The 12,285-nt window shown below is 45.3% G+C and overlaps 1 protein-coding gene across 1 annotated transcript in view; it reads left to right on the forward strand.

The window, feature by feature from the left end:
• The window catches only part of LOC117644674, a 41,528-nt gene that overhangs the window by 16,069 nt on the left and 13,174 nt on the right, over positions 1-12,285 (forward strand). Inside the window, exons 4-5 of the mRNA XM_034384285.1 lie at positions 4,447-4,488; positions 8,086-11,235. Coding sequence (XP_034240176.1) covers positions 4,447-4,488; positions 8,086-11,235 — 3,192 coding nt within the window. The remainder of the gene's footprint in view (positions 1-4,446; positions 4,489-8,085; positions 11,236-12,285) is intronic.

Raw genomic sequence — 12,285 nt, forward strand, 5'->3', positions numbered from 1 at the left:
AGTTTTTGCATAGTCAGATTACGAGGGGTCGCAAGCAATAGTCACGCTTTAAGACATAATCTAGAATTAAACTCATAAGGGCAGAGGAAATTTTTCTGTTTCTTCTATCTTGAGCACTGGTGAGGTCGTTTTCTATTTTGCACACAATTTGAAACAAATTTTGCTTACTTTTGTGGTGAGTAGAAACGATTTACTGAGTCTGCTGTAATTTAGTACACACTTAACACAATTCTCGAATGCTGAGTCGATATTTTTCTCATTGGGGAAGATTAATTCTGCTGTTTGCTCATAATGATCAACACATACAGGTCTAAACAAAAGCACACAAAAACAAAGACACAAAAAAACTCACAATGAAATAACTTTGCTTATATTTATATGCTTGCTCTTTTTCTCACTGTTTTCGCTTGATGTTTATGACGCTGGTAAAGTTTGTGAAAACGTGCATGGTTTTTTTGTAGTGAATGTTTTTTTGGTTTGCATCAACTTATCGGAAAAATCTCCACCATATGCAGTATGATTAAATTTGGTTTGGGGCCTCAGAGGATAAGCATGGATTTTTAAAACGAATGGGAGGAAATTGAGGGATCCCTAGCAAAGTGAAGGACTACCAGATGACCGATTTCAAAGAGCGGATATGCACAGTCTTTACGTTTTGCCACAATAACCATAACACATTGTCTTTGGAAGAAATGTGCAAAAAACGTCTGCTGTATTTTTGTTGTCCAAACCTTGAAAATGTTAACAATTTTATTTTTTAAATTATTTTTTCCCTTAATTAGGTGTACCTTCTAGATGTATCAAGCAATACCCCTGATCTTCGTGGTGAACGGAACGGGTTCGTTTCTCCGAGTGTCGAGGAAAAACTCAACGGCGCTGACAACTCGGCATCTCAGGCTGGCGCTTCTTTGGATGTCATTGTAGAAGAAGCTGACGACGCTTTAAGACCAGAACTAAAGCAAGGAGCTTTCGAAGAAATGTGTGACAACCAACTGCCCGTCGTCGCAATCAGTTCATCAGAAATGCTGTCCGGCGATCCCACAGACTCGAACACTTTAACAATCGTATTTTCTCCTGATGATCCGGGGGAACTCACCGACATTGACGTGTATGAAATGTCTGACGCCGGGGAAGAAGAAGCTGGCCGTGCCACCCCTGGTTATTCCGTTGACAAATTTGTTGAGTTTGAGAATACATTTCAAGAAACATTGAAACTGAACGAACAAGATCCCTCGCAAACCCTACTTCAATCGGACAGTGTGTCTAACTCGGGTGTACACAGCATGCTATCCATTCCAGAAGCCTTAACTGATGAGGGGCATACTGATGTTGAAGATATAGATGATGATGAAGGAGACATTGAAATTGAAGAAGTAGACTACACAGAAGATGATTTGAGGATTATTGACACAATTTTAGGAGAGTCGGGATCCGTTGACATAGCTGATCAGTTAAGAGGCACTTTGTCCCTGTCACCGTCCCCCGCAGTCACGCCTGAACCAACAACCACGATAAAGAAGATTAGAAGAACACCAAAGTCACCAAGAAAATCGCCGAAGAAGAAATTTCTCACGCCAACGGCTCTATCTGATGAGTTCTCGGGAGTTTCGTCACACTCTGAAGACGAACGGGCCAAGACCCCAGGTCTGCGTGGAAGACGTCGAAGGAGTAGATCGCCTAGAAATCTGCTGACCCCAGTTTCTCCAGGGGGGCTGACTGATGTCGAAGATCTGGAGTTGTCTTCAGCGGAAGATCCATATCAAGGGCAAGAAGCAGCCGATCTGCCTTTTGAGTTTCCAACCCACAGCAGAATCAGTATATCACGTCAGTCGTTTCTCCGACCGCTGGACGTAAGTGCACCAGACACGGAAGCGGAAGACATACCACTTTCTGACCAGGAGGATTTTGAAGGCAGTTTGCACGTACCACAGGGAAGCACCTTAGCAGTCAGCCCAGAGCCCACAGAAGCAGTAACAGATTGCGAGGAATTAAATTTTGAACAAGACGAGCTGAATGCTTTGAAGAAAATGGAGGAATATTACGGGAGTGTTTCGGTTATGCACGGAACAAGAACTCGCCATAAGTCTCATGCAAAAGTATCCAGCTGTACAAGTTCAGACGATGAACCGGAACCTAAAATGCGGACTTCTATTAAGAGAAGAGTTCCAAAAATAACCCTTCAAAAGGCAGATCAGGAGGAAAGTTCTGATCAAGAAGAGTCATTGGATGTGAAGAAAAAAAGTCCGATTGAGTGTCTTACAGACCACGAAGACCTGAGGATGACAGAGAGTGATTGTGGAAGCCGCAGGGGCTCCTCATCTCAGGGCCTTCACATCCCTGTTCAAGATGTTGGCTGCCTTACTGACACCGAAATGTACGAGGATGAGGAGTCCTTACGGCCCTGCACACCAGAGCCAGATGATGAAGACACAGACGAACGGATCCCACCTCCTGTCAGGGAGTTGACATTGCTCAAAGAGGTTGACGAAGGTCGTCCAGAGTCTGTTGTAATGCCGTTGGGTGATGCACAGCCACAAGGCCTCCTTATGCCCGCAGTGGAAACAGGTGGGATAACTGACACAGAAGACGTCCCCGGGGAGTCGGATGATGAGTATGAGATCTCTGAGTGTAAAAGTCCTGACCTACCCGATTTTGAAGGTGGAACAGTCGAGTCAAGTGATTCTCTGAAAATACAGAAAAAACGATCCAAATTGTTAGTACCCGATGATGACCAACATGATTTACTAACAGACACGGAAGACGTTTATGTTGGCAGTTCTGGAAGCAAAAGAAAGAAAAACAAGACTCGCAGCTCTGGGAGGCCGAAATTAACACTAAGCCCAGAAGTGCCTTCTCATGGTACTTCCGAAGTTGAGGAAATCGAATTAAGTGACTTTGAGTCCAGAGTTAAAGAGCCGGCGTCCAACAACAACTTGCAATATTTAAACGTGCAGCAAGTCCAAGGGGAAAAGACGGATGTGGAAGATATGTCTGGAACGTCTGGCCCCGATGAAGAAGACGATGTGACCGATGGCAGAGCAACGCCCGATTGTTTAAAGAATTATGGCATTGAAATAGTTACCACTCAAGAAGGTGATGGGCCTTTCTCTATTGAAGAAAGGCAAAATATTTTGAATAACACGGTGGGTAAAGGTCGCAGCTCATTTGGTGCGGAAAGTGCAACGGAAGGCGCAATACACACGGACGTTGAAGACGACCTCCTGACCTCTACGGACGAGGAACTTGTCCGCTCCGCTAGGGTCTCCATTGATGCTGAGCAGACCATCGTGCTCGACAAAAACATTCGGCGGTTTAACCTCGACCCACCGGAAGAAGCACAGTACGTGAAAGGGCAGCTTTTAAGCGATGTAAACACTGACGTCGAAGAAGTGGGATTTTCGGAAGAAGAGATAACAGGTCGAATCGCAGTCATTGACAGCCGTCCGGAAGTCTGCGTCTGCATGACGGCCCGCCCGGCTGGTGATCTGGAGTCCTCCGTATGCGTCTGCGTCGCCCGCGGCCACGACCGACTGACCCTCGTCAGCGGAAACACGACCAATCTTCCAGCAGGTACCAATGTTTATGTTGCCAGCGAGTATGACGCCAGAAACCAGTACTCGCTCGAGCAGCGGCCGGATCCACCCAGTTCGTATAGTTTCACCGTCCTGCCAAAACCTACTGGACACCTCACAACTGTAGTTTTTACCCCCGTCACAATTAACCTTACATTTAGGTCCCTTCTAGCGGTAAATTATTTTTTGGAGCTAGATTTTCCATTTTGCAATGAAGCAATATTTGATTTCGGTGACGTAACCTTGCTGAATGAAGGGGATTCAGTTTGCTCCGCACATAGGGGTTTTGTGCAAGGCCTTATAAGAAACTTTGAAAGTTTGATGATTAACAGAAGCAATGGTTCACACTCCCGCGGGGTCCAGCCACAAACAGCTTTCTGCACTTACACCAGGTTTGAATCGTACAGTATATGGTGGTGGTAAATAAGATTGGGAACCGGCTTTTTACTGTTTCTTTTTTATCACATTGCTCCTTGCAAGACGAAACAGAATTTGGCTACTGGGGTGCTCTTTAGATGAACGTCGCTTTGCTACATTTGATGACATGCTTTTTCGTTTCCTTTGCTAGATTTGGCTTAACCCTTGCATGTGGTTTAAAGTAAAGTCCTTTAAGTAGTGGCTTGCTTATCTGTTAAATCTTAACCAGAGGCATTAAGGCTTTAACGCAAATGAGGGTGGTGATGAACAGTAGGGCGAACAAGTAATAGTTGTCTAAGGGGTTATTAATAATAGTTGTTGAAAGAGTGTAACAGCTTTAACGCTATGAGTTCTGTTGGCTTAAAAATACAATATTTTACGTTTATTTACTGAAAGAGAAAACTTTTTCACGTGCTAGTTTAATGTAGTTTTAATATTTGTTGTTTTTTGTTGACAGGAGGAGTCGATGCTTCAAAAACACAGCCGACAACACTAGAAGGTGAGTGTCTCGTTTCTTACCAACGTCTTTGATTTGGATCTCAATAGTCAAGAAAGTTTTTGAAATCATATGAAAAATTTATCATTGGCTTTCAAGCCAAATGGTCAATGCGAACTGTTTTCTTGCTACTGGTCCACCACCATCTTACTGTATGAAAGCTTCATAGAGTATGCACTTATTTTCAGGTCATGTCACATTTGTAAAGTTGAATCTTAAAAGTACCAGTTGATCATATTTTGTTTTAGCATAGTGCGTGCCAGGACCCCACAGCGCATAGTTTTTGGTTATTGTTTTGGTTGACAGATAAACTTCTCTGCCACTGTTTGAAGCTTTCTCCATACTGAGCGTGACTTCATGCATGGTTCGTTTATAGGGCTTGAACAGTGATTGCTTTTACAGGAAAATTTTATTAGTTTTCTGTTTCTGCAAGAACGTTTTATTTGATCCAAATCGGTCAAAATAAGAACTAGTTTGCTGCCGTCACATTAACTGAGTTAATGTGCATTTATTTCCTTCTCTATTCGCAGCAACTTTGCAGCAAGTTTACATTTCAGGTTGTCGCCGTAAATTTGACGCAACTAATTGTGTTATTTGTCTGTGCAAACTCGTTACTTCTTCCTGCACTTGGAAACCATGTTGGTTTGGTAATGGGGTGATGGTCCCTTGCAAAATTATGAGTTTCTGCTACTTAAATGAGATGCTGCTACTTAAATGTTCTTTTGCTTCGTTACACTATCGAAGATTTTGATTTCGTTGTTACTAAAATGTGCAGGTAAAGCGCAGTAATAAGGTCTTTTTTAAATTTCTTCAAAAAACTGCATTTTTTGAAAGGAGTTAAAACAATTTTGGCGAAAAACGCTTTTTTGCTATAAAGAACGGTGAATTATTGGACACGGGAGAAACAAAGTTCTTTTGCAAGTGGTTCTCGCAACGCCTGTTTTGCTCACCGCGCTTGTGCTGTTATGGCTCTTAGACGCACTGGAGTCGGAGAGGGGGATTCCTGCCTGCAGTGAGCCGGTTTTCGTGGGGCCCACCCTTTGCAACTCCTGTCTCACCTCCAACTCATCTGTGTATACTAAAGTACCATCCCACTACTTAGAGACGCTAGATCCTTTCCCACGTCGTGGGAGGCTGCCTGTCCTACGGGAGGTGGAAGACGACGATAAGTACAGCAGTGGCTCTCTGCTTGACGAAAGCGATCTCTCCGCACTTGCCGAGGCAAGCATGAAATTAGAGGAGCTCGAGGAAACGGTGGGTCGAATACTCTTTCAAGTGGAGTGCGAGCAAAATATTCTTGAAGGTGCATCTCAATTACCGGATGAAGGTAATGAGGACTTCTTGCGAGGGAGCTTTAAGGAGCCTTACATTGGGGACAGACTTTATTTTGAAAGGGAAGAAAGTTACGGGGAAAGGCTATGCTCGTCATCAGATGAGATTGACAGATATTCTAAAGACCTGGACGAGCAACTCAGTGATTTAGAAAGGTGCGCGAGGGCCTATGGCGAGGGGATAGATGGTCTTGGGTGTTCTACAGGGAATGACTTAAGTTCAAGTTGCTCTCGCACAGATAATTTAAATAGTCCTCCATGCTGCTCAAGTCATCTCTCAGATGGCTTTTACGCAGACTGCAGTCCCAACGAGTTCACGGATGAAGAATATCCAATTATGAACGAGTTCTCAGATGAAAGCGACGATGAACACTCTTTGCTTGATTTACATCAAATAGCAGTACAATATGAACAAGATTTAATGAACGAGTGTGAGAACACGGGAGACGACAGCACTAACTCGTACCCGTGTTGCTTTCGGCATGGCGAAAGAGATTTCAGCCAGCCCGAGAGACTCGAACACTTCTCAAATTACGAGGGACGGGAGTCTCCCTATTATTTTAACACAAGACCTCCCGAAGAAGACCGCTATTCCGAACAGCTTTCTCATCTTTTAAATATTTCTAGTTGTAGCTTTTCGAACGTAGACATTCCTAGCTTAGTAAATAATAGCGCACCATTCCTTCCTTCATATTTGAGACTGAATGAGGATAACACAGATCAATACGACGTCGCATCCGAACAAAGTGATCTTTACGAAAGTGTTCAACAGAGCTGTAGTTTAGAGGATCTAGAAAAGTGCATTGACAAACTTGTGCTGGATGTGGAACGTGAAGAGGCACGCCTTCGTCAACAAGTGCAGGACAAACTGATGGCTAGGAAAGCGAGATACTCAATGCCCATGCCGCCGCGACCTCTGTCCGAAGTCCCTCGTGAAACACTGCAAGGGCGAGCCAGCTCAATGGATTCCTTGCTCCGTCCAACGCAGGCCTACGACATTTGGTGGGAGGGGGCGTACAGGAACATCACACGCACCCCGGATGGACAGGAAGACTCTGAGTCGGAGAGCAGTAGGGAGTCAACAGACGCATCCAAGCAAAGCACTGACTCAGAGGACAGACCAGTGAGGGCCCAGATAATGCTCCTAGTCCGGACAACGGAGCCGGGGAAGGATACAGTTGAAATCCGCAGTATGTGCCACGTAGACTCCGACTCCAACGAGTCCCAGAGCTTCTCCAGGGGCTTCGCAGCGTCCGTAAGCGACAGCTTTCCCACGTCTCCCCCAGACACGCCACGGGTGCAGAGGCTGTACGTACACTCGTCACACGTGCGTGAACTGCGCTCCTTTTCTCTAGAGGACCTGACAAGCCCTACAGTGGACCGCAGGGATGTCAGCACTCTACCAAGGCGCCGACGGCATGGCAGCCCAACCGACCCGTTTCCCCTCGAGTTTTCTCCACCGCCCTCACTCGTGCAGTACGTAGTGCCCGTGGGCGCGCAGCCTCCCGACGTTCCCTTGTCCCCATCCCCAACCCCCGTGGAATACGTTACCCACGTCCCGGGCCCCACACCTGGTCGAGGATATTGCACCTGGCTTCCAAATCCCAGCCCCCGAGGTAAGGCCTCCAGCACTCACAGCATGCCTTATCCAAAAGAAACAGTTTGGCGTGACGAGCCAGTGCCTAGCTATGGTTGTGCCTTAACCACTTATATTCCTAACTCTCTTGTCACGTTGCCACTCTTCGTGAGTTCAATCAAGATGAGCCTGCAAGACTAGCTCTTTGTTCCAACCAAAAGTAAATCGCAATCTATGCTGCAAGCCCCCAAGTGTGCTTCGAAAAAAGTGCAAACAAGATCTTTATTTTATTTTTTATTTAAATAAAGAAAAAAGTTTGCTCATCGATCATAGATGCATGCAAAACAGCCCCGGTGAATAAAAATCAATCAGTGGTCACGACAAATTCTTTCTGATTGTTTAAACTGGACTGGTTTTTCCCTCTCTTCGCTACCAGTTGCGTGTGCCACTAACGCCTTGCATGACTTACGGCATAAGAACTTTACAGACAACCCTACAAAGCATCCTGAAAGAGAAATGACGGTGGCGCCGCTTCAACATTTTTCTTTCATATTGTTAGAGTTTTAAAAACAGGGACGCAGTGGCTCAAGAAATATTTTGTTCTTTTTTATTGCAGTTTTCTTTGAGCTGTTGCGGATCATGGCACTTTTGTTATTTAGTTTGCCATAGTTCTATTAAGTGCTGTGATTACAGGAAGCCTGGAAGAAGTCGCAGAGCCCAATGCTGAATCAAAACGTACTTCCCAAGATGCATCTAGTATTCCTTCCTTCACAGGCGAAGGGAGTTCCCCAAAATCTTTAGACGGTTTAAACAGACAATCTGTTGTCGAGGAAACGATAGTGAAAGCAGCAGTAAACCCTGTGCCATCAAGGGATTCTAATGGAAAATATGACAAAGAAGTTGACAAGAAAAAAGAGAAGAAAGAAAAAGAAAAGGAGGAAAAGGAGCGTAAAAAGAAAGAGAAGAAAGAAAGAGAGCTGAAAGAAAAGGAAGAAAAGGATAGGAAAGAGCGAGAAAAGAAGGAACGAAAGGAACAAGAAAAGCGAGAGAAAGAAGAGAGGCAGCGAAGGGAGAAGGAAGAAAAAAGGAACAAAACACTGAAGGAAAAGGCAGACAAGGAAAAGATGGAGAAAGAAAAGAAAATTATCGCCAAGAATCCCCGTTTTGAGAAGGAAGGCAGCATTGAAAACAAGGGCGTCGTTGAAGATATATTTGTGAAGGCAACTAAAGATTCACCACAAGTTTCACAAACTTCTTTCGTGGTCGTACGTAAAGTTGACCCCGCTTCTGTAGCTGCACCTGCAGAATCGCATGGATCTGTTGAGGTCGTACCTACGTCACAACTACTGGCAAAGCAAACAAAAGATGACACTACAACTGTAAATGACGTTGAACAGCAACAAAAAGAAAGGGCCCTCCACGCATCGTTTGTAAGAACAACGTCACTTATCGACACCAAGGCGCTTATTGACAACGAGCAGGCACATTCATTGGCTCAACACGGACCCGCCCGGGCGTTGTCGCTGCAGTCTGCAACGCATGAGTCGGACAAACTCCAAAGCAGCCCATCACAAGAACAAATCAAAAACTCTGAACCGAAAGAACTGCAAACCAGTGACGTTACAATTCCATCGGAATCTAACACTGCTGACGTGCCAAACAAGCGCCATTCATCTTTTGACAAAGGGACATTATCAGAACGTGTCAGAGAGACCAGTCAAGATAGTGAAGAGCACGCTCACCCCGACTCTGTTTTGCCTAAGGTTATACAGCAAGAAAAAATGTCACTTGGCAGTGCCGAGGAAACGCACCAAAATATTTCTCATCCGGTGGTGAGTACGACTGCTAGGATTCAGTCCTGCAACGATGCAATTTTAGAAAATTCTAAAGGATCAGAGCAGTCACCAACACCAAGGGTGGACTTGAACATATCAGGTATCACAAGGGACATTGAAGAAATTATTAGCACGGCTGCAGCCGCTGTGAAGCAGCCTGCCCAAAGTCATCCTCCTGCAACTTCAATCATTCTTCAGGGTTCCATACCAGAAGACATCCAGTCAGAAAACACCCCGACGGGTGTTGTTTCGGAACAACTAACAGAAGTGACGACATTCCAGGTCCAACGGGACTTGCTGGAAAAACGTTCTGTGGGTAAAGTTGAAGAAATTGCTGCATTGGGAAAGGTTCAAGAAACGCACCAATACCAAGGTCAAGTCAGTTCAGAGAAAAGTTTTGTTGCCCCAAACCCCATTTTTCCACTAAGCAGTGAAACAGAAAAACGGGTTACCTTTGACGTTCCTCAGGATGCTAAAAATTGTACGGGATCTAAACTCACCAACGACACAATTTATGCAACTGACCAGAAAGATCGAGAAAAGCTAGAAGAAGAAACAACAACTGGCACACTCTTGCCTGAAAAGAACGTCACATCTCAAGTGACAACCACGTTTAAAACAGAAAAAGTACCTGTAGAACCTGGAAAACCTCCACATGTTGTGAACACAGTCACAGAGAAAGTCGTTTCTCCTACTGGCGTGCCCGAACAAGTAGTTACAACTGTAACAGATAAAAAGTTTTTTGACAGTGGAAGGCCGGATCAGGTTACAACAACAATAACTGAAAAGAAATTTTCCGAAACGGGAAGACCGGACCAAGTCACTACAACAGTAACTGAGAAGGTGTTCACAGAAATGGGTGCTCCCACACAAATTATCAAAACAACAGTTACTGAAAAAATGTCATTAGTTGATGGCAAGCCAACTGAAATCGTCAAAACTGTAGAAACAGACAGCCCCTTAGAAGAGATGGTGACTTTCCTGTCGGGTAGCACAGATATGCTCCAGAAGAGTCAGCCGCTTTTAGCAGATTTATCGGACGACCAAAAACAAACCGTTCATTCATTTTTAAAAGGAGCAGACTCATTGCCTTCGGACAGTTTTACTACTGTTACGACTGAAAGAACCGTGGCTGGTCCCGATGGAAAAACAGCAACTGTTCGAACGCAGAAAATTTTTACAACCGAAGAGTCTTTTGACGTTCCACTTCTCGATGAAGAGTTTTTAAGGGAAACCCCAAAAGTAACAGTAGTTACCAAGGAAACCACGACAATAACGTCTTCAGGTGCGCCTGAAAGTACTTCCCAAGACAGCGCCCCACCAAAGGAGTTTTGTTACGTGACTACTCCTACAATGCAGAGGCGTGCTCACTCCCAGCGGCGGACGGGGGAAGAACGACCGCTTCCGATTGACGTGTCTTATTTGCAGGACGACAACTCGGACGACGAAGAGTATATCGTGACTGAGCCTCAGGAGGATGACAGAAACGTTGAAGACAGGTATAGAATAAACTCCTCTCCTGAAATACTTCACTTGCCACATTCCGTGCGCGAAACTCGCAGACTCTCGCCAGATCCAAATAGAGTGAAGTTTCAGCTCGGGTCCCTAGATTCACAGGATTCTGTCTCTTCAGACCCAACAACGCCAATAACGCCTAGCGCCAAAGTTCACAAATTTACCGTTGAACGTGTCGAAGAAGAATCCATCGGGAAAGCTATCCCAGAAAGTAGTTCAACCGCAATGGAAAATTCCGAAAGCCAGCCCACAGATGCAGCTGTGAGTGACAAGAAGCTTCGCCGCGTAGAGCGGCACTTCGAACGAATGGCCTCGCAAAGTTTGGCAGAAGGGACCACACCAGTTCGAGACGTCGATTTCCAGCGCGTAGTCTCTCAGCTTTCTCAAGAGGAAGTCGCCCTGTCAGAGGATGAGTACGAGAATTTGCTGGCCCAAGTGACAACGCCCTCCGATGAATGGGATTCCCAGGGCGGAACAGACGATTCTCCTGAAGGTACACAGTTTCTTGCCGCATTGTGCAATGTCCGTTAACACGCTTGTCATCGCTATACGTTTTATCACAGAAGCTTTCCAAGATTCACTAGAGTCCACAAAACATCCCACGCATTGTCATGGGTCTTGTTTGGAGTTTTGAAAAAGGGTGGGTCTTTAATGATTCAAAATTTGTTCTAGATATCAGACACAATTTTTGTGCAAAATATAGAAGGTTTGGAAACAGGTTAGCTTTTCAAATTCAATTAGAGTTTCGAATCGTCGTGAAAAATTATCTTTGTACCATGGAAAACTTTGCATTTAAATAGACCTTTTTTCATTCGGTAACTGTAAAATAATAAAAGACCCGTACGTGCTTAAAACACTGTAATAATTTTCACTGTGATGCTTATATAAATCACGTGCATGCGCAAAACCTCATGCAATGTTCTTGGGGAATAAGAATTATTTCGATTCTGGGGCTTCAGATATTAAGGTCGAATCTATTGATTCTGGGAATGATTGGTTTGCTTGTTTTATTTTCTAATGACTCCCCATTGGCTTTTCCCGTCCATCTAGCTTTGGAGGCAGCCATGTTGCAAACCGCCACAGTTCACGAACGGTCACCAATACCTACTTTCATCTTCTCACAATCTTCTGAGGATCGCGAAGCTTATGTCGACTCCGACGAGGAGCCCACCCCACCTCCTGTCCCCTCATCTGTGTTTTGGAGCTTCGACGACCGGCCATTGCGCGCCTCGTGTGTCTCACTGGATGAACTGGGACTGCCGCTTACAGAGCCCACTGCAGCAGGTGAGGCTCTCTCCCACTGGGAAAACACCGACCACCTGGACTTGTCGGTGGAAGAGCCGGCGCTGCCACCTGCTTTGCCTAGAGCGCCAAATCGTTCAGCTTCCGTCGTCGAAGAGCTCCTTCTCGGTCAGGAAACTATCCCGGCTCCACTGGCGCGAAGCGTTTTGCGTTCTACATGCTTTCCTGACATACCGGAAGTGCCAAGTGCAGAGCAGCGACAGGAGCCCGAAACACCCACTGTTTCAAGACCCCGAAGCTC

The sequence above is a fragment of the Thrips palmi genome, unplaced genomic scaffold (genome assembly GCF_012932325.1).
Source record: "Thrips palmi isolate BJ-2018 unplaced genomic scaffold, TpBJ-2018v1 HiC_scaffold_18, whole genome shotgun sequence".
Lineage (NCBI taxonomy): Eukaryota > Metazoa > Arthropoda > Insecta > Thysanoptera > Thripidae > Thrips > Thrips palmi.